This window comes from Rhipicephalus sanguineus, chromosome 4 (genome assembly GCF_013339695.2).
Source record: "Rhipicephalus sanguineus isolate Rsan-2018 chromosome 4, BIME_Rsan_1.4, whole genome shotgun sequence".
NCBI lineage: Eukaryota > Metazoa > Arthropoda > Arachnida > Ixodida > Ixodidae > Rhipicephalus > Rhipicephalus sanguineus.
This window is the reverse complement of record NC_051179.1, coordinates 35,470,570-35,493,812: the sequence shown is the minus strand read 5'-3', so window position 1 is coordinate 35,493,812 and position 23,243 is coordinate 35,470,570. Positions and strand designations below refer to the sequence as shown.

The 23,243-nt window shown below is 47.6% G+C and overlaps 2 protein-coding genes across 2 annotated transcripts; both read left to right on the top strand.

Moving 5' to 3' along the window:
* The first annotated feature begins 10,996 nt into the window (after positions 1-10,996).
* LOC125758216 (putative methyltransferase DDB_G0268948) lies at positions 10,997-12,533 on the top strand. The gene is made up of 2 exons (XM_049415163.1): positions 10,997-11,159; positions 12,372-12,533. The coding sequence occupies exons 1-2, from the start codon at positions 10,998-11,000 to the stop codon at positions 12,531-12,533; spliced, it is 324 nt and encodes a 107-aa protein (XP_049271120.1). The 5' UTR covers position 10,997.
* A 121-nt stretch (positions 12,534-12,654) lies between these two features.
* LOC119388732 (malonyl-[acyl-carrier protein] O-methyltransferase-like) lies at positions 12,655-16,187 on the top strand. The gene is made up of 5 exons (XM_049415162.1): positions 12,655-12,702; positions 13,652-13,882; positions 14,498-14,595; positions 15,280-15,414; positions 16,082-16,187. Exons 1-5 carry the CDS (start codon positions 12,655-12,657, stop codon positions 16,167-16,169), a joined length of 600 nt encoding a protein of 199 aa, XP_049271119.1. The 3' UTR covers positions 16,170-16,187.
* Positions 16,188-23,243: the final 7,056 nt, after the last annotated feature.

The window sequence follows — 23,243 nt, the reverse complement described above, 5'->3', positions numbered from 1 at the left end:
TGCCACGGGATGCCGCCGAGAGCCGTCATAAGAATGACGTCGATCGTTTGACCCCACTCGTTGGAAGGCAGGGAGCCCTTCCAATCGTCGTGAGGTGGTCCCACCTGGCCGGCAAACTTCGCCCTCAGGCAGAACGGCAAGCAGGCGAACTGCGGAGCGAGAAAAACTCGTCACACGTTGATTGAAGCCCAGGCGCTGTTATTTGTGCAGATTCAAAGCGCAGTTGTTCTATGCTCCTATAGCAACAACAACGTACTTTATATGAAATCTATGGCTTTACAATGCAAACATTCGCACCGGAAGTGTACAACATACCGAGCGCGTGCGTCCATTGTAAGCGCTTATAGTTATCCCTACTGTAAAACGTTCTACGCCTTCAAGGGTGGCACATCGTAGAAAACGCTCTAAGTGTACCCCAGTGTCGGCATAGCTCTAACGGGTAATAATTTTGACAAAAAGAGAAAGAAAACATGCTGCACCTGAAGTCGTCTAAGGGTTCACGAAGGTCAATTTTGCAGGTTGCCCCTTATATATGAATATAACGGTGAATAACAGTATGGTATGCAGCTACAGCAACCCATGAAATTGATTGTCTTACACAAACGCTTATCTCTCACCACTGAGTTGAACTGCTTCACTCATGTGGTCTTAGAAAGAGTAGCCAACCGTGATATCAAAGTTGTCAGACGCTATGTACTGTATGTTAGAACACAAATCGGAACAGGAACATGTACTCGACAGCTGCGACAGAAGTAATACCAAGTTTTTGTTTGTTTTTTTTCGCTGAAGAGCTTATACCTTATGGAGTCTTTCCTCTCTCAAATTCGAAAGCGAAAACAACTGACGGTGTTGAATGCAGATTAGTCGATTCATTTCGTATTAGTTCCAACTGTGCACGTGAGACAGGGTAGTGTTTAAAGTCAGTTACGGTATAATGGAATGCAGGTCGCTGTTCTCTCGGACGCCGTACCATTCCCAGGATGCACATGAACAACTGAAGGGCGTCCGTGTATGCGACGGAGTAGATGCCGCCCAGCGATGTGTATATGAAGGTAACCACGGCGCTGGCGAAGACGAACATGTAGTTCCCGACGCCGTTGACCGCTGAAGCTGTTCCCTCTGCGAAGCATGGGCAACCTTGTGCTATGAGTCAACACCGTGAAATCTGTCTAACGTCAGTTTCTAAGACAATATAATGATAATTCATAAAGCGAACAAAAAATGCATCGCAGCGTTTCGGAGTGGGCTGCAGGTTCGGCAAACTAGGGTTGCGCTTCCACTGACGACATGCATTCCGACCGTGACGTACACTTCGACGGCGAAACCATCATGCTTCATACGTGGTCGTCTTAGTATGTTGTTTACCTTCACTCTAACTAAACGGCACAGTTACGCGAGCGAAGACGGCGTGGCAGACATGCACCACAGGTCAAGCGGCTGCACTGTTGGAGAGCGTTTGCATCTCTTGTTGGCGGATTGTCGCTCGACTGGCAACATGGTACAGCCAGCGCGGCTGAGAAAAGTTGACGGCCTATGTGTACACATTGCGGACGGCTAGCTCGGCAAGAGGCTATACGTAATGCCGAAGCACTTTTGACAAATTTAAAGCGCAAGTTTAGTGCTAGGCACGATTTCTACCATGATATCAAAAGCCAGGTAAAGCTGTTTGGTCAGACTCAGCGGTGAGGTGGGGCGAATAAAGGCGCCAACAATCGTTTTCTCTCACGTCTTTTGCTGTCGTCCACGTTTCTTGCTACATAAACAAATCTGTTGTTTCGAACGAAACCTGTGTGTAACTCAGGTTGACACAATGGTCGAGGCACGTGTACTTAGATTTAGGTGCACGTGAAAGAACCCCAGGTAGTCGAAATTTCCGGAGCCCTCCACTACGGCGTCCCTCATAATCATATCGTTGTTTTGGGACGTTAAAACCCAGATATTTTTATTGACTCAGGTTGACACATTGTCGATGTTTAGTCGCGCCTTCATAGTTTCGTTTTCAGTTGGGATGGCTAACTCGCGCCTATATCAACGGCAGCAAGCACGTTAACAAATAGCTGCTACGGCATTGACAGAGAAGTCCCACGCAGGGAACGTCTATGTCAATTTTGAAGTTAGTTAGTTAGTTTTGAGAGCCATTTGCGAAGTCCAGTTGAATGTCTAATGCCACAGCGTACGCAGACGCTTCCTGGTATATACTGTTTCGCGTGGTTTATTACGGACCATGATCGATACACTTCTCATTCCGCGCCAGGAACGAGTCGTACCGAGAGCGGACAGAATGGCTGCCGACCAAAGGACTTCGCTGCTGACGGCTGGCAGAGCCAACAACAGGCCCATCCAGCGGCCGTAGTGCTTCTGTAACGGGTCCAGCATGGTCACAGCTTCCGTCAGCCGCATCTTACCGGCGAAGAAGAAGGTGCCTGCAACAGTAAGACAGCCATGATGAGATTATAGAACTGCCACGTTTCCCATAAGTCCCGTACAGGTCTCTAATATAAATTCCGGAGGGATGCTATAGTGGAGGGCTCCTCCAAATCAATCTTGAGCAGCTGGAGGTGCGCCCACAGCAAAATACACGAAACTTTTTTTTACGTTTCCTCGTAATATAAACACGGCCACCGCGGCCGCAGGTATCGTATTCACGATCTGGGCGAAATATCACGACTCTTAGCCGGTTAGCCACCGTTCTGGGTCCAGAAGTAATATTGAGCACATAGGCAAGACAAAGCAGACCGGTATAAAAACAAGCTTTGTGGCATCCACTACAATATATCATGCCACGGGATATATTGATAACATAAACCGAATGATCTGCATGGCACATGTCTATACTCCGTTTCATACATCAGGTGCAACGCTGCGGAGACTAGCGAATAAAACTTTTTGTTGGGCTAGTTGGTTATTCGACATAGTGTAGGATGATCAGCGCAACCTTGACTCCCGCAAACACTCACACAAACACTCACTCATCCACCCGAGGAAGAGTGTCGTGTGTCTTCCTCGGGTGGATGAGTGAGTGTTTGTGTGAGTGTTTGCGGGAGTCAAGGTTGCGCTGATCATCCTACACTATGGAGACTAGCGATACTGCTTGCATTAGATGCGTTCGCATCATGAAATAGTCCTATGATGTTACCACCCGTAGTGTGTTTTCCTTTCGTCTTTAGGCTGAGTTATAAATGACGATGCTTTGTGCCTCAGATATAAACAAACCTCGTTATGGGTTATCAATAAGTTGTTCTGGATTGTTTCGCGCCTCTTTGTTTTAGCTTTTTGATATTTTATTTGCAGCCTATCGTGACGTGTCACGCGCTGGCTCGTGCTCGGCTCGCACAAGCGTTTACGACGACGAAAGCCAAGGTCTAGACGCGCGTAATCACACATCTTGCAGGCCGAACTTCTTGCATAGCTTCCGCAGCGTTGCACCTGAGGTATGAAACGGAGTATAATTCCTGTTATTTGTACAGTCGTTCCAATCTAATTGAAGCAACCATGCTTATCTGAAGTATGTACCTCAATTAGCAAGGGAGCAAACTCACCCAGCAGCAGGCTAAGGGAGTATCCGAACGGGGCATACGTGTGCAGCAGGCCGTAGTTGAAGACAGCGTCGGCAGTTGCATTGAGGTAGCCGCCTCCGACCCAGGTAGCTGCAAATTCGTTGCGGGCGAGAGCCGCATCAATGCATTTGAGGACAGCCAGCATACAGAGTCACATATATGCGAAATACATTTAAGCATACATTAGAAAATTATAAATAGAACGACGCACCCTCCTGCGCATTACCCGGCCTTCTGCACTGCATAGTGCATACTGAAGGACACTTTCACATTAAGTTGCGAAGCCACTTTGTGGGGCCATATAAACTGTAGCACAAATTAAAGACGTGGCGCGTGAACACAAGAGCAGTCGGGCTACACTTCCTCTTCTCCTTTTTTAACACTAAAATCTTCTATGCCGGTGCCCACCAAGACTTCAGTGACGTCATTTCCGTCACGGAAGTGACGCCGCTAAAATGCACACCAACAAATGACAAAGAAATGGCAGAAGAACAAATTGCGCTCATTTGGATGACATGGGAGTCGAGCCCACGATCTCTCGGTCACCGACAAGTGCCCGGCGCTCTACCCACTGCGCTACCGACGCACGTATAGTAGGGTTCACAAACGTGCCTTGTATCTCTCATACCTTATTCCTCTCACAGTGATCTTTGTTGGCGGGGGCTGCTGTCGCCATCTGGGAGTGGTGAATGAAGTAGTGTATCATGACAGGGGAAATGATGAGGGGAGAGGGCCCTACTGCATCACAAATGAAGGTTTCCTTTCCTGCCTCGGACGCCGAGCAGGCTGTACGTTTGGCACGCCAGCCTCGCCGAAGGGCCGGAGAAACAATGCTCCGCACTTCGAACAGCTTTCGCGTTGAGTGAGACTGCATACATTTTTTTTTTCTCATAAGCTCAGGTACGTGTTTGGTCAGCATTGGTTAGGACAAGGTTCTCGTATTCCTGACTCATCGTTTCGCAGCAGGCAACCATGGTGAGAGGCCACCAAAGTATCATTGTTCCTGAGCAATCCACTGTGCTGTGTACGCTCGTTTTCTGAAGCCGAACCGTTGTTTGTAGCTGAACTGCCGTATTTACCCTCATAATACTACTACCGGAGGCTAATGCTGGCTGGTGCTGAATAATGTTGAATAATGTTGCCTGGTGTTGGCTGTGAAGGTGGTTGAAGGTGGTTGAAGGTAACTAGAGATAAACGTTGTGCTTACGCATTTCTGACATTTACCGCCAAATTGCCGCAGTATTTTTTCTCCTCTTTTGTAAAATTGTTGAGGCACATTGAGCAAGAAACACATGGTACGATGCAGCGAGTGATCCTGCGTATATGACCTGTCGAACCCTCAACCGCGGCCAACAAAGTTCTAACAGGTTCCACCTGCAGGTCCCTGCACTTTCTAGAAGCCCGTGCGACGCGTCGATCGCGTACAGTCAAACCGGCATATATCTAACTCGCAAAAAAAAAAAAACGCAATTAGTCCGACATATTGTTACAGTATCTTCAATGCGAACTTCGGTGCGCAAGTTCGCTTCACGGCGCTTCTTTGCGATAATGCAAGGAAGGCGGTTTCGCAATACACATATAGTCGGATACAATTTAAGAAGACGGGAGAGGCCCCGCCCAGACGACCGAAGTGCGGCAGCCGATCGCCTCCGCGACTAAAGAAATAGTCCCGCTCGTGCACGCGCCGATGTTCTCCGAAGGCGGAGCCACCGGCCGTCCCGCTCATGACGTCAGTCCCGAGTGCGCGCCCATTGGTGCAGGCTTGTGTTCATCCGCCCTTGGGGAGGAAATGCCGCTGCCTTCTAAAGTTGTGTCCGACTATAGACTTCTTGTATTTTTCTATTTTTCCGCGTTTGCAGTTTGGGGCGCGAGCTAATGCATGAGAAAATATAGCATTGGGAAGGGGGGGGGGGAGGGGGTTGTGAAAAGCGCCTCAATATCTTCATACGCCACTATGCGTTGCCATGGTGTTATTACCGGTCATGGAACTGCAGCTAAGGACCAGCGGCAGGTTCCTGCTGGCGACGAGCAGGTTCATCACGTATTGGTCGCCTGCGGGAGAGCTGAGACCTGGCGTTCGTGCACCTGTCTTGACGCTACCGTGACGGCGTCGCTCGTCGTGTACGTGTACCTTGCGGCCGGCCCATACGCCCACGAAGATGACTATCACGTAGTACAGGATAGCGACGAACGCAGCCGTCCAATTCAAAGACATGGCTTCTTCTAAGGCTCGCGGCAAGCGCGAGTGCACGCGCTCACAGACTGCGTTGCGATGCCGATGGGCGCGGACTTGTTTTGTTCTGTTGCCTTTATCTTACGTAAGGGTCTCAAACTCATCTCATTCACGCCGAATTCACGTAAATTTACTCCCGCAAGGGCCAGGACAAAGACGGAGGTGGGAGCAGATAATGTTACCGTTTGAAAGCTTTCCCATATCTCATAAATTGCTCATTTCTGAAGGAGATTTGGCGCCAGGATTCCAACAACATATCGATAGATTCGATACCTATCTCCACATAGACTAAAATCTGGGCGCCGATTCTGAAAATTAGAGTTTTGTTTCACGGTTATGTATCAACACATAGTGACCGCAGTGTATCACGAAAAATATGCTTTAGACCAGTCATGCCTTTGTGTAGCTCAAGAACATACTTATTAAGAAAATAAAGAAAATGGGACGAAGACAGTCATGTGGGGGCCGCAGGCCGCCAGAGAGGGGCTCGCGGGCCGAATGCGGCCCACGGGCCGCGTGCTTGAGACCCCTGTTTAACGTGCTGGCGCTGCTTGCTTGCTGCCCTGCTTTCACTGTGGAAGTTTACTTGCGAGTGAGGCCAGAAGAAAAAAAATCTGGACGGGACCGTAATCCTTGATTCAGGTGGCTTAAAGTGACACTCGCATATCGGCGTCCATGTGCCCCGGTGTTCTCCTTGGGTTAAATTGTGTTTCGTCGCACTGCCGTAGCGGATCTCAGAGGCCACGTACGTGGCCTCTGAGAGCGTGTGGTTGAGATTCGTTCCGCCAGGTTCTGCAACAATCCTAGCTGCTTACAATCTTTCAATGAACTAAATAAATTAACTTTAATTTATTAGTCTGATATTTAATTGACCCTTAAATAATGCTATGCTCGGATATCATATGTATACAACATAACTTGAATCCAGACTCTGAATTCACGTTATTCATAAAAAAAAATAGAATTCGACGGCGGCCGTCGAATTCTATTTTTTTAATGATTTTTTCTGATTATTGGGAAAACCGTATGTAAGTGCGGGACCGGAAGTGCTTGGAAAAGAAGAGTGACACTCGGTTTTCGTGCCACACACAGGAATTGGACAAGGAATTGCGCCACAGGTATTGGACAAGCCTCACTACCGAGTACAGCAGGTGCGAGCGTTGAACGAAAACTGTTCGGCGAAGTTGGAGCACGTCGAACACGTGAAAGAGAGAGAGAGGAGGAAAGCGACATAAAGAGAAAGAGAAATAAAGAGAATAAAGACATAGACAGGGAAATAAAGAAATAGAAAGCAACATGTACAAAAAGACAGATACAAGTAACAGAGATAAAGCGAAAGAAAGAGAAGAAAGAACTTTTAGTGCGCAGACGTCAGTTGCGAACACTGCCTTCGTCTACCTTCCGTTGTGACAGTGCGCGAGGTTTTAGTCTCTCGATCGCTGTATGCAGTAGTTACTGTTCCATGCTGCAATACGCGCTGATGTAAATCAGCTGCGCAGTTGCATCATCCGAGCTGCATGTATTAAGATACGCGACAAACAAATGGAAAAGGCAACGAACTAATTAAACGATAAACCCTCGGACAAAGTTAAAAAAGAAAGGTAATACTAGTTAATGATTACACTCGGTTACAACCTGCGAACGACAGTCGTGCTAGCTGGTTGCCGCTCGAACCGTAAGTACTTTTTCTCGGCTAATGTAAATACCACGCTTATTAGGAGTTAAATCTTCGTCGTTACTACCTAAAACACGATTTCTGACTGAGCAGCCATGTCAGTATCCTTGACGAAATTTATCAGGACGTTCAAGCTTCCGATCTAAAACCAGCGACACAAACGTGTGCTTGTACGGGTAAGTCAACTATCCGGAAACAGTCGAGAGGTGCTTGACGTCGCGAAAGTGGGCAAGAGCTATTGGATGGTGAGTTTATGCCAATTCTCCGTGGGACTGACAGCGATGACTGTGTGTGGAGCTGACATTATTTTCTTGGGTTGCACTAGAGCGTAGAGCCTCTTACGGGATTGCTCATTACATTGTCAGCTAGCAAGCCTAAGTGGTGCCTGGGACGCATGCAGGTTGTCGGCAGGATCGGAACGAGGTGGACCTTGATGTTTAACTCTAAGGCGCAGGAAGTATAAAAGAACTATTGTACAACAACCGTAGACCGACCCTCCTTCGCTTGCGGAGATGGCAAATAGCGATGGCTAGTCAACGGTGGGCGCTATCTTTCCTTGAATATCAGGCAGTTTTAGAATATGGTACGCAGAGAAAAACGTTCGTTGGGTACGATGCGCTGTTTCCGTCACTTAACGTGCGTACCCAAGAGGACTGCGTGTGCCGCATGCGCAGTGTCGACAAACGCTTTGCGCACCCTGTTCTAAAACTACCCATTGGAAGCGGCGCACTGGGAGGAGCCATAGCGTCTGGCGCGGCTCATCGTGTGTTGGCGTGACCAAGGAGGTTAAAAAAAATTGCTGGAGTGGCGATTATTGCGCATTAGTGAAGCCGTGCCCACCAAAAGATGACGGCTGCGCCCGCCATCTTACTAGGAGCACGATAAATCATCGGCGTTTGGCGAAGGAAAGCGAACGTTTTCCACGCACGCCAGATAATTTTAATTATGGCAACTTTTACAGGTCAGATACTGCTGCAAGTGTGTCTTTGTGTTACTAGTTTTCGTAAGTAAGCCTCAAAGTCATGGCCAATTGTATTGGACATCAATCGTCAATACTCCTCTCGACGGGTTACTTTTGCCGACAACAACGATCTTTTATTTTGTAATTAACGTTGCATTTACACTAGCAGATCAAAGCCATTTGATCTCTAAGTAGGCACGACCAGAAAAGAGCATGTTTCCGAGCTCTTTGGTGGGCAAAAGCTGGCTTCACTTTCGCTGGTATCCGGGCTGCATGGACATCCGGTGCACAGCCTCCCCCACCGACATGCCCCTCCTGCGTTGCTCCAGCCACAGAGGCAACGATCGATCACATACTTGGGACCTGTCCGGGCCTTCACAAGGCTTGCATCCGCCACCTACGAGGCCTTGACTACCGCCCCGGTCGACCACCCGACTTAACGCGCTGGACGCACGGGCCTTTGCATCGACCGCTCCTGGCCTTTATCAGCGAAACTGAACTCTTTATTTTTATTTAACTTATGCCGTAGGGCATACTGGCGCCAATAAAAAAAAAGAAATACTTTCGCTGGCAAGGCGTTTCGAGAGCTTCCACTGCAGAATGTTTTTTTAAACCCCCTTGGGCGCGACTCGACCAGCCCAGATGCAAGACAAGGATGGGGTGATGGTGACGCGCGTGATGACGTATACGGTGAGGAGAGTGCACGAGGAGTTCCTAGTACATGCGCAACATGTCGGGATTCTATCAACAGACCCGATAGGTGAGGCCTGATCCACGCTTGATTTGGTGACTGGTCATTTCAACAATAGCGTGAGCTTGCTTGTGTGACGCTACTGTTGCCTGTATGACTGCATGACTGTGTAACCTTTGAGGTTCTGAACAAATGCGCCCCTTTGGTACTGCGTCTTAGGTTACGGACGAGCCTAGCAGAAAGCAGAAGGGGACAAACAATCGGCCAAACACAGCGACGGGCATTCTCGATGCCGAAAGAAAAAAAAACGCAGAAAGCAAGCGTTTTATGAAGAAGAAAACGAAGTTACGTGCAGACACAAGAACGCAGGCCCTTTAGGCTATTTTTTTTTCTTTCTGTTTGTCATTTACAATTTCATTTCCATTATTCTAACAAGTGTCGATGCTATCTAACAGTTTGTAGTATAACTGTTTTTTTTTTAAGGATGTATCAATGCAACTCCACTCAGCGTATACTCTATGTAGTGCGCATGTGCCGTAATTGAGCAGAATCATCATCATTCGAGAAGAATCCCACGAGGAGAAGAAAGCACCTTGGGGCTTCTGTGCTGGGGCACTCGGACGGGAATATATGCAGTGCTATTGAGAAATTCATATGCGAATCAAATCGTCTTATTCGACACATCAACCGCTAATAATTTTTAAAATTTTCATAATGACATAAACAATTTGGCCATTTGGGAGGTTATGCAACACGGTCTAATCAAAAACTAAAAATCATTAAAAAAGAAAAAGACGCTTCATTCTAATTGATACAGTAACGTCTTTTAGCTCTTAAAATTTTCAGACTTTATGATCCGCCCGACTCTTGGCCGATCCCCCTGAGTGGGTAGGTGCCATCATCCAAGGAGCATCATCATCATCATCATCACCATCGGCTGCCGTTTGGAACATTTGGAAATACCTTCGGCACAGCGGCAGCCAACGTTTCGCCCGACGGTCATGCTACTGCTTCAAGCTCTCTGGAGGCGAAATCGCCTGCGTGAGTTTCATACCTTGCTTCTGAAACATTAGGCTATACGTCCGTGGCGATCGATACCCAGTTTGCCAATTATAGCGCTCCTTTTGCTTGCAAAGCAAGAGTAAAAAAAAAGCGAGGTTCGATCATGTAGGTCACTTGTAAAGGCAATCATCGTGTGCCGTTGTAGTGAAAGTGCTAGACCTTAGCCTTAGCAGGGACGGAGCCAGAGGGGTGCGCGAAGGGGGGGGGGGGGGTTGCGGTAGCCCCTACGAAATTTTCACCTACCCCCCTATGGCCACCCCTAAATATAGTCAAACCTCACCTCCCTGCCACCCACTGCTAAAGAAATCGTCGTTGCCCCCCAGTAAAAAAGTCCTAGCGCCGTCGTTGCACCTTAGTCAGATACTGGATATCATGCGAGTATGGCCCACGCAAGGCAAATGTGTTGGACTAGCGTTTAATCACTGTGGCGTATTCGAAACAACTCCACCACATATATAAACAATCTACGAATTGACTAAACTTATTCATGATAACGGCTGTGACTCGCCGCGCGGTGGTCTAGTTGTTATGGTGCGCGACTGCCGACCCGAAGGTCGCTGGACCGAATCCCGGCTGCGGCAGCCGCATTTCGATGGAGGCCAAATGCTAGAAGCCCCTGTACTTCGATTTAGGTGCACGTTAAAGGGCACCATGGGGGAAAAATTTCCGGAGCCCTCCAGTGCGGCGTCCCTCATAACAAGGTTTTGGGACGTAAAACCCCAACATTTATTATTATGATAACGGATGTGAACTTGCACCCCATTCCCTTCATGCGTCATCATGCGTCGTTCTCTCCACTGCGCGCAGTAATACGCGCCATGACCCGCCGCCAGATGACAAGGGGTCTGCAGGACGAGTCTCCGCAGGACAAATACAAGCTGGTCGTCGACGGCACCGACCTTTCGAAGCTGTACAAGCAGGCGAGGCCGACCCTTCCGGATTCTGTGATTCAAGACGTCATCTCGTACGTCGACCAAAAGGTGACGAAAGTTGTCTACTTTCTGTCTCGCTATAAGAGAGTTGCGCTTCGCGGAAGCAGGGTCAGCGTTAGGATTTTTTCACTAGGGGTTCCCGCTACAAGTGAGTTCCATAGGGAGGGGGGGGGGGGGGGGGGGGCAAGGGCGCCAGGCGTAAAGTTTGAAGGGGCTGCCGCCCCCTCCGCTCCCCTGTGCCCCCCTGGCGCGGCCCTTGCAAGGAAGCCGTAAAGCCGCAGTGTCAAACATAATTGGGGTGAGGAGGCTGCGTAAATTTCATTGCACATGCAGCTCCGGGCGCACGAAACCTTTTTTCTCGTTGTATATTCAAGGCATTGCCACATTACCGTATGTGTCTGTTCCACGCTACGTGCGACAAGTGGGGCTGAAATGCGTGGAGTGGTATTGTTAACCTAACAGTTAAATTAATCGGCGACTCAAGCATAAGAGTTTGCTGAAGTTACTGCGCCTACTCGTTCAAATTGAATAATAACGGAACGAAAGCTTATTGTCCAGACAGGTGTTTCGCGGAACTGGCTAATTCGCACTTCGACTATCTTCCTGTGAGCATATTTCAATTTGTGCCGCTACTGTTCTCAGAAAGTTGGTGGTTTAAGTAGAGTTGCTATGGGGGCTTTTTGGTTGAATAGGTTTATGGTAGCGGAAAAAGACAGGACAAAAGTAGGACGAACAAGGACAGGAGGACTCGCAGGGACGGACAAAAAATAAGTGTATTAGTCTCATTTTGTCCTGTAGTTTACTTGCTCTACGGAAAACCTATTCAAGATGGTTTAAGGTTCGAGCCCCGAATCAGTACAGATGTTTCTTGCGACACTACCAATATTTTTCAGTAAGTCCGCGTGAGTCTGCTTTGTGGTTTAGTGCTATATTTTCACATGTGTGCGTCCGCCTCGGTGGTAGTTTACGGTGCTCGCCTTCCAACCCGAAAGTCGGGGGTTCGATCCCTGCCGCGGCGGTCGCATTTCGCCTCCATCGAAATGCTAGAGGCCCGTGTACTGTGCGATGTCACTGCGCGTTGAAGAACACCATATGGTCCAAACTTCCGGAACCCTCCACTACGCCACGCCTCATAATTGCACCGTCGTTTTGGCACGTAAAACCCCAGATAACGTTATTTCACCTGCGTCTTGACCTGCGTCACAACGAATCGCAATACGGTTATCAGTCTGTAAGGAAGGGTCACGTGTCGTCACGCAGCTGTCCAAGCGTGAGCTGTGCGTTGACGTGGGCTGCGGGCCGGGCCAGAGCACTGAGCTGTATTGTCCCTTCTTCAAGAACGTGGTGGGCGCCGACATCAGTCACTCGCAGATTGAGGAGGCCAACGCCAGGAGGAACTACGGAAACGTCACCTACATGTGAGCCACTGTCGTGTTGATAATCTTTTCTGACGCGCCGGGTTGCCGATTGTGTATACTATAAGCACTTAACTAAATGATAAGATAAAAACAGAAGGCGTGTTTCTCGCGCGGCGATAGCGAAAATGGGCTTAAGGATTCGTTGTTGTCAACCCTCGAAGTGCCTCGTCAAAGTGGGTGACAAATGTTTGAGGGCCATTGCTTTTATTCGTGGTAGGTTTCGGTGTTGTAAATAGAAGAGCGAGCTACTGGCACGGACAGAGGATGCAGCACGTAGGCATTGAGTCACTTTCTTTGTGAAACGCGCAGAAATTGGGAATAATTAAATCGTGTATGTGGGAAGTAAAGCGGAAGCCATGAAAAAGAAAAATACACTAATACAGATCAGTATATAGTCTACCCTAAAAAGGCAATAGTCGCGCTGACAGTGGTTCGACGTGGTCGCGAACCTTTTTTTTTTTTTTACGTCTGTCTCTCACGCAGCAATTAGTCGATACTGCTTTCCCACCTCCCTGACGCTGTACAATACGTGCATTGATAGCGATTAGGGGCGAATGCCTAACTGCTTTTGGTGCCGTCGAAAAGGTCGGGTTGCGGGATGTTCGCCCAAAGAATGCTGAGGTGACCTCCCTGGAATGTCGCGCAGGGTTCATAGTCTGGAAACACCTGACCGAAGTTTTTTTTTTTTTTTTTTTTTGCGTTTGTCGTCACAACGTGTATCTCTCGGTCTGCCCCGCTTCAACCATAGGGTGAGACTTCTTTGTACGCGCAAATTCGTCGACGTGGTAACAGACAGCCCAAATACGGTATGTAACGGTGGTGTGATGTTAACATGGGTGCCTTCACTAGTGAACACGAACGCTTCTGTTCAACACCCCACCTGCACTTAGAACTTGACGCTCTTACACTGAAGCCCAGAGCCAAGTTCGCAAGTCCATGCTCGAAAGCGGGGAGCCGTAACCTATGGCCATAAAGTTCTCGTCTACAGCAAGAGAGGAGGCTCTTTGCTGATTATAGCCTGTACGAAACGTTACTGCATACGACAGAATGTGTTGCGAACTCGCCCAACAAGCCTGCCAATGTGTATCGAGTACGTGTACTGGCGCACTTTCAAATGCATAGACTGTGCTTGTTGACTCGTCCGTCTGCGACAGGGAGGCGAGCGCCGAGTGCCTGCCGCTGCGCAGCAACTCGGTCGCTCTGGTGTCGGCGGTGAACGCCATCCAGTGGTTCGACCAGGACGCCTTCTTCTCCGAAGTGCGCCGCGTGCTAGTCGAGAACGGCGTCCTCTTCGTGGCCATGCACCACCTGAGGGCCCTGCTCGAACCCGGCATGGACAACTGGCTCTTCCAGGTATTATGCTGTTAGATCTGATACCTGCGGTTGATCGCGGTGCCCATCTGATCGTGGTGTCTGTGAATGTCTTAACTAAGTAGTAACTGATACTACGTGACGCCAGCTGGCAAAAATAAAAGAGTGTACCGCACTCGCCGTCATGGCTACGAGCGGCTCTGCCTAACACTCCCAGATTTACATGCACAGAAATACCCGATAAAGTGGACGAGAATACGACCGCCGCTGTAGATAGATCAATTGGTGCAGCATCGGATGCGTCATCCAAAGGTTGCCGGTTCGGTCCCTGCCGGCGGCAAGTTGCCTTTTCGTCCACTTTAATTTCTTCACATTCATATAATTGTTACTACGACACAATTAAAATACTACAGATAACGTCCCCTAAACCTTCCTTGGTTTCATTGTCTGTTGGTTTTCATAAACGGGGTAATGCCGTATCAAATAGTTTAAGATTGGGAAGGCACGCCCCATAACTCCCTCCCCGTATACATATCTGCCGTCTTACCGCAAGTCATAAGCACGAAATGGCTGCCCACTTCAAGTGATGAAGATTCTGGCTGAAAATTCTCAGTGAAGAAATGACACCAAGCAAGAAAAAACATTCTTTCAACGCAGCTGAGGAAAGAGAAGTTCTCGGACTACTTGCTGTCTCGCCACATGTACTGGGATGAGGGATACGACAGCATCAAGGTCCCCTTCAAGGGCGTACGGAGGTGAGAGCGAACTTCTTCCTTTTTTATATATATTCGGCTATTTACTATACATGCAGGTCCATATGTATTACAAGGAGGATCTTTAGCCAAGACAAAGATATCTAGCACCGTATGGACGACAGAGGGCGGCGCGTCGAGACTACCTACACGTCGAGTTTGTTAAGTCTCAAACTTAGCAGTCTTGACGGGTGTCCCATTAGATGCGCCCACACGGTGTTACCACCATCTTCAGCATTACCTCAATTAAAATAGTGAAAATGAAGCAGGCGCTTTTTGCTTAAAGCAGGTGGTCGAAAGGGCCGGTGACGTTATTGTCACCATTCTGTGGATGAAAGTCATATTTATCGTTAAGTTAAACAACGATCGACTTCGCAGTGAGTGCACAAAGAATCTAAACTAGATACCCGGAGTGAAAGTATGGATGATCACGTCGAAGAGGACTTTTAGTGGGCCCAGAAAGTACATTTAGCTTCAATGATCGAGTCGTTGAAGTTTAGGCAAAGCTTTCATGTAAAGTAACGCACTTAGAGTAAATGAAATACTAGCCGTATATGCTTTCAGTTAGACGCGCAAGCAGCTGTTTCGTTGGATCGCTTAATGTGGAGCTTTCGCGGATCGAATTCAGACGACATGATTTGAATCGAAAGCACACATCTCAATCGGTTCGTCCGTCTGTGCATGCAGGAAGACGATGCTGAACAAGAGCAAGCTCACGGTGTCGGCCGTGATGGACAACATCAACACGTGGAGCTTGGTGATCATGATGCGCGAGCAAGAGCCGGCAAGGGCCGAGGCCACGCTCGCCGAATTCAGGGACAGGTATACAATCTCTCTTCAAGTTGTTTCTCGTCCAGTGAAAGGTGGACGTAGTGCCTTTTGCACGACGACATATTTAGTTGAGTACACTGCTGGCAAGCACACCGTGGGCTTGCGAAGAACGTAGACTGTCACTTTGTTCAGTCTGTCTCGTGAGAGAAAAGTCGGAGAGATAAAGGTAAAGTAATGGCAGGTAGGTTAACTAGAGGAGCTCTACAGTTGGTTACGCTTTAATTGTGAATTGTAATTGTGAATTAGCCTATGACAATGTCCAACTAATACACAAAGAAACTATCAATGACAGTCACAATGTGCCCTTCAGTGCGATTTCCCCTGGACACAACAGCAAAGGCAGTACTTTCTGATTTATGAAACTGCTTCCACTGCTTGTAACCTGTTTGTGCTTGTATATAAATATTGTAAGTAGGTGATTCGGCACGTACATGCGCCCACAGTTGGAACCTACTGCGCATGCCCGGTTTCTGTAAGTGCCCTTTATAAACAGGGACATATCTGAAACGTCACATGCTCAGTAAGTACCAACTGTGTGCGCGTGTACATGACGAAGAACGTAGTTGCAATATATACATATAGTTGCATTTTGTATCCAAGGTTCTGTTTTCAATGCACGCCTTCTAACGAAGGTTTTTCGTCACTCTGCTTCCCGCAGGCTCCTGTCAAAGACGCACCAGCACCCCGGGCAAGACGCGGTGATAAACGTCGCCTTCATGACGTCATACGTTATGTGCAGGAAATAATTGCTCCAGAGATTCGCGATTGAATGACAAAATATACTCGCTTCTACCTTTTTTCGCCGTTCTACGCATTAACTTGCAGATGTCAAGTCAAAAGAAATTTGCGTTGGTATGCGAACAAACGCGTGCGTGTATACGAACTGAGAAATTATAGTTCTGGTGTTGGCATAAGATGACGGAAATAAAGTTACTCGATTTTTAAAAAAAGATACGCACATTTGCCAACCTTAAGTTATTTACTGCTTCCTACGCAAAAAGCACTGAATGGAACGCAGCGATATGCTACTATATCCACTATAGAAAAGAGAATTTCAGTGGCTGATGAAGGCATGAAGTGATGAGAAGTCGTGGTGCAAGGAAAGTAGCCGGAGCTAACATTTCGACGAAAACTGTCTTCGCCAGGCTGAAGTCTTCTTGTCGAAAGCATTGGCTCCAGAGACATTACCTTTTCAAAGATTTCTTCGTGATGATTGCAGGACGATGACGCGACGTTACGGCAGGATGAAGATGGCACTCCGGCGATGACGCCGAAGGTTACGTTTTGATAAAGACGACGGAGAAATTTCATCATCGTAAATTTAGAAATCGCGTGTTGATATCTGTATCAGCTTATCAGAAGGGAGGTTCGGGCGAAGACGGATGCTTATAGCGGTCGAACAAATGAATGTCGCTGGAGGCAACGTTCCGACTACGGGAAGAGTCTTCACACGAGCTTGACTCTATAGCATTAATTTTTCGACACTATCAGCTTATCAGTGATTTAAGGTGCGCTAGAAGAAAGTAAGGAAAGTTATACAAGCACTGATTACCAAACGCGCTAATATTAACATCTTACTATATACCACGTAATCATATGGCAGCGTGGCCTGGAAGATTTTGACCACCCAGTACTTTCTGAGCTTCTAATGTAACTCGTGCGGTTGAGTTGCATGTATAGTTATCAAATAGCATAGTACGGTTGCAGTGCTCATTATTAAGAGGTACTGGAGCTACAAAGTCGTCTTAAGAATCATTTTACTTGTGAATCAACATCAGTTCTATAGCAGTGAACCAAAGTGAAGCAACATATCTTACCCATGTTACATGACTGAAAAATGCATTAAAACTTTGAACGCGAATGTACTTATTTGCGAACTTTCATGACTACAGTACTTTTTATACCCCATGGAATCAAGGTAAACAGAGTTATTTGAAGTCTGAGATTTTTTTGTGCGAAAAAGTTATGAGTCGTGCCGTAGTGAGAAATTTCGACCATCGTAGAAAACGTTAGGCGTTAAGGACACAAGAGAACATGAACAGGCGGGTTAAGCGTTTGGGATTACTTACGGTTCACCCCACACATGATGCATGAGCGCTTTTCCTCTCATTTTTACATTAAGCACCCGTCCTAATGCGACCAGCGCAGCGGGGGTCAAACCATCTACCTCGATACCTTAGCAGCGGCACGCCACATTTACTGAGATGCCGTCGCGAGTGTACACAGAGAATCATTCCTGCGTTGAGCGGCGTCGCCGATGGCGTTGGCGTCGGCGGCGTAACCGATAGAGCGAACGAGGACAAAAGAGAGCCAACGCGGAGTCTGTCGATGTCACGAGCCACTGGCCTCTCACCTCGCTTTCTTCCTCCGTCACGCGCGCTTGTCCCTCGGTCGGAGTTCGTGCGCATGCAGGGCTGGCACGTGCGCTGCGGCGGGCTTCGCTTGTCGTAACGGGGATGTCGGCGTTTCGCTTGGTTCGCGACGCCTGCAATGCACAGAGTGCTGCACGTAGCACTCGAGTGCTGGCAGTTTCTGTGGCAATATGTAACGAATGTTACATTGCTACAACTGCGGATAGCCAAAACTTCATTAACGTTTCCCCAACACGAATATGCGCTCAGAATTTGCATTAGGCAGTATCATAATCGTCGGTGCATTTTTTGCACCCTGTTCGATTTACTGCAAATTGTAAGATTTCCTTTCAATTAGCGATATAATATTAGTTTCATTCATCAGAGCGTGACATGCGAAGAAGAAGGAGAAGAAGACCAGGAAGAACGTGCTGCGTTCGGCTCACGCGGTGGAGTTCGCCGAGTCGTATTCATATCGAGCACATCGCACGCAGTTCCTTCTGCATATAACGGCGCGACTAGTTTCTCGACTCGTCGCCCGCGTTCAGTTGACTGCGTCGGAGATGTCCACCTCCGGCGTTCTTCAAACGCAGCAACAGAGCAGCGATCCCTACTTCGGCGGTAAGGACCTTCGCTATCCTGCAAGTCTCCTGCTAGAGAACAGCGTTCTATGCATCGTCATTTACATGTGGGCAACTATGGGTGCTAAAACAACACAAGGATAGAACGTCAGAAAATATTATTGTTCGTACAAGCCGTGAACAAAAAATGTGCGTTACGAAGGCGAAAGCCTTCGATGGTTCATCAAACACCAAAAGCAGCATCAACACGAAACGGTGTAAAAAGTCACGTGATCAGAGATTACGACTTATTACGTCACCGTATGGTATACCGTCGTGACGTCACAGATCACCAAAATATTTGACTTCGTCATGACGTTACATAACATGACATCGCATGGCCAAAGGTGGGCCGATCCCGGAGGCAATGGAAAACCAGGTGAGGTACAGAAAGTCTTTGGGGAGGGGGGAGGGAGGATCGGTACCTCGATTGAGAAGAAAAAGATGGGTCGCCTTAGGCGAATGAATAAGGAACCCTGTGAGTTGTTCTTTTCTTTTTTCAACTGCCGCTCCTTTCTGTAACACCTTCTACTGAAATAAATAAATGTCACTTTAATTAAGGGTTTATATTGCTCTTTGTATATCGGTTCAAAACGGTGAGTAATTTTCTGATATTGCAGTCGAGCTGGCCCAGAAGACGTCCTCAAGGACCCAGGATGCCGACAGGCGCGAGCGCAAGTTCACGCAACTTCTCGAATTCCTCATGCCGTTCTACCTGCTTCCGTTCGTCTTTGGCAATACGGTAATACGCGCCGCGCAGCTTGTGACGTAGAAAAGCGGGAGCCTTCGATAAGCTCTACTGAAAATTATAAAGTTCGCTTATGAAAAGTTTTAACAGTTCCTGGCCTCTACGTGCGATGAATTTAACGATGAAAATATTGAAAACGTACGTTTGTGGTACTAATCTTAATAATCATCACGCGTTTTTGATGCGGCTATAGTTCGACAGGTTGGAACGACCTAACGTTCCACAGATTGTTAAGGCAGAAACGGAACAAGAACACCTCTGATGAAAGGACTAAAGGCTGGCATCAATTGAGATTTATCGTTCCTTTGAGAGGAGCCTTATTTCAGTACTGAAATACGGGTTTGTACTTACAAACCCGGCGTGGTACCTTATAGCACATAAAATACCCTCTGAAGACAACACATATGGCAGGCTCACCGGGAAAGTAATGCACCGTTCACGAAACCCTTGTTAACTAAATAATAGAATGCTTATCGTGTTTGCAGGAAGGTGTCGGCATCTACTGCGTCCTGGTGACCCTTGCCTGCCTCACGGGTGGTCTGCTGCCGCCTGCGGTCGCGGCCATGCTGCCACTGGTCATACTGCCGGTGGCGGGCATCTTACCTGCTGACCAACTGGCCGCCGAATTCCTAGGCGTGAGCTTGCATGTAGAGGCCGATGTTTCCTATAGTTTCTTCAGTGTGCGCTTCGGAATGCCTCGCGGACATTACGCCTCGCAACAAGTGCTATCTGTTTAAACGGCATGGCGTGTCATCCAGATCATTCTCCTTGTCAGGCGGCGTTGCGCTAGCAACTGTTGGTTCACTAATGGAGCAGCGCGAAAGACAAGGGCAGAATAAAGCACACAAACAACCCCACGTGGCGCTTGCTTGTGTGCCTTATTCTGTACTCGTCTTTCGTGCTGCTCCCGTGCCATATATTCAACCAACTAGCCGAGAAGTTCACCTGTGATTGATGTAGCTTAACGTCCTAAAAGCAACATAGTGGTTATAAGAGACGTAGTTGAGGTATCGAGTTCACTTATGTCATTTTAAATTTAATTAGCGGGCGTGGCCATTTTTACGTTAGAGTAGGCCTTGTAAGCGAGACAAGACAGATCCTTGAGGTAAAAAATTCTAATCCAGGTAAAGAAAATGTGGTTCAGAGAACCTAACTGACGATAGGGTGTCACGTGTACTGTTCGCCACTGTGGGTCATCTCTCTGCGAATGTGCAACTTGTTTGGATAAGGCACTCTCGCGCAACATTTCCATCTTGTGTCTGTGCGCCACCGTGTAACGGCTCGCTATTATATAGCGCGCACCTTGCGGTGCCACGAATGAGCGAGATAGCCGAGCTTTGATGACTCAGGATGCGCCATCGGACCAGGAGCGCGGCATGTAAATCATGACATACATAACCTGCATGTCATGATTTCCATGTTACCACCTCTCATTTACGTTCGTCATGCAGTCGCGTCGCGCAATACCAATTTTGGTGTATACCAAGCTAGCGAAACGGCCGGGAATGCACCATGAGCGCGGCGTGTAAAGCATGACATACATAACCTGCATGTCATGATTTCCATGTTACCACCTCTCATTTACGGTCATCATGCAGTCGCGTCGCGCAATACCAATTTTGGTGTATGTCAAGCAAGCGAAACGGCACGAGTGCGTCATGAGCATGACATGTAAATCATGTAGTGCATGTCATGCATGTCATTATTTTCATGTTACCACGTCTCATTTACCTTCGTCATACAGTCGCTTCGCGCAATACCAATTTTGGTTACATCAAGCTAGCGAAGCGGCCGCGAATGCATCATGAGCGTGGCAATTAAATCATGACATACATGAGATGCGTGTCATGGTTTTCATCTTACCAACTGTTATTCATGTTCTTCATACAGTCACATCGCGCAATACCAATTTTGGTGTATATCAATCTAGTGAAACGGCCGCTAGCGCATCATGAGCGTGGCATGTAAATCAGGTCGTACATGACTTGCATGTCATGATTATCATGTTACCACGTCTCACTTACGTTCGTCATACAGTCGTGCCGCGTAACACCCTCTTGGTGTATATCACGCAAGCGAAACGGACGCGAATGCACCACTAGCGTGGCATGTAAATCATGACTTACATGTCATGGATGTCATGGTTTTCATGCTACCACCTGTTATTCATGTTCTTCATAAAGTCACATCGCACAATACCAATTTTGGTGTATATCAATCTAGCGAAATGGCCGCGAGTGCGCCATGAGCGTGGCATGTAAATCATGTCATACATGACATGCAAATCATGATTTTCATGTTACCACGTGTCAGTTATGTTCGTCATACAGAAATGTCTCGTCATACCAGTTTTCGTATGTATCCCTTCATTTAAACGGCCGCGAGCGCCCCGAGACCATGTCATGTAAATCATGCTGCACATGACATGCCCGTCATGATTTGCATGTTAGGACCTGTCATTATGTTCGTCATGAACTGTTGTCACGCCGTACCAATTTTGGCATATATGAAATTAACGGAACGGCCGCAAGAGCCCAAGGGCCGTGGAATGTAAATCATGATGTTCATGACATGCGTGTCATGATTTTCATGATATGACCTGTCATTTATGTTCGTGATAAGGCCATGTTATGACACACCAATTTTGGTATACATCCTATTAACGGAACGGCCAGGGAGCCCAAAGACCGTGGAATGTAAATCATGCTGTTCATGACATGCGTGTCATGATTTTCATGATATGACCTGTCATTTATGTTCGTAATAAGGCCATGTTATGACACACCAATTTTGGTATGCATCCCATTAACGAAACGGCCAGGAGAGCACAAAGTCGTAGGCGGCTAGATAGATAGATAGATAGATAGATAGATAGATAGATAGATAGATAGATAGATAGATAGATAGATAGATAGATAGATAGATAGATAGATAGATAGATAGATAGATAGATAGATAGATAGATAGATAGATAGATAGATAGATAGATACGCTCAAAGTCGCAGAAGTTCGCTAAGAAATGCTTTGCATTTAAAGAAAGGCCGTGCTGTTATTGTCAGCATCGTCGTGATCATATTAGTTTAGAAGAACTTGTTGCTGGGTGAGTTCGTGCATCTTAATACAAAAGAGATAACTGCGCTACCTGACACACACGTAACAACCATAGACACACACTGCGTCTGTGCGTGTCTATGGTTGTTACGTGTGTGTCAGGTAGCGCAGTTATCCCTTTTGTATTGTGATCATATTACATGCGTTGCCTATCTAAGACTGAACAAAACATGCTCACGTGCTGCTCTTTCGTCCCATCTTAGATGCGCTACGCCAATGTTAGTTAGTGACCCACTAACAAGCCCAACCTGCAGTCGTAATCATCGTCGATGACATCACCGCGATCTAGCAGCAGCGTGTTAACTGAGTGTATCGACAACATCAGCAGCAGCAATTACATAACTGACATCATTAACGTCGCCATAGTCACAGTGAACTATTCAAGAGGGGTAGTGGGATAACTGGTATCGACCGTGTGATGCTGCTGATGTGTCCTTGGGCGCAAGCGTTGGTAATAGACACTACATTCATCTCGACGGTCGCGACACGCGATGCGCAGCAGTGCAAGCGCCCTTCGTTACTTCGTGTCGTTATTCCCCTCCACCAGGCGTCGCGACCGTTTAGATCAATGTAGCGTCAGTGGCCACAAGTAACATCAACGGCTCCAGCTATCCCGTAGCCACTGCCGTGCAGTGAGCCCATTACCCCTCTTCTAGTCACTGTACCATAGTATCAGCAGCAGCAATAATCTAATCTAATCTAATCTAATCTAATCTAATCTAATCTAATCTAATCTAATCTAATCTAATCTAATCTAATCTATCATCATCATCATAAACAGAAGCAGCAAACAACGCCCTCTTTGGCTGTGTACCAATTCTGGACAGCATCGTTGACATTCTACGCTGACAGCTTAGAAGACAGTATCGAGCCCCAGTCGTCCGAGTAACGGAACGCGTCTGGATGACGTCTGTGCGACGGGACGCCACCTGACACTGAGTTCGTATAGAAGCATCTGCTTGTGTGCACCGTGCAGACGACCATACCGGC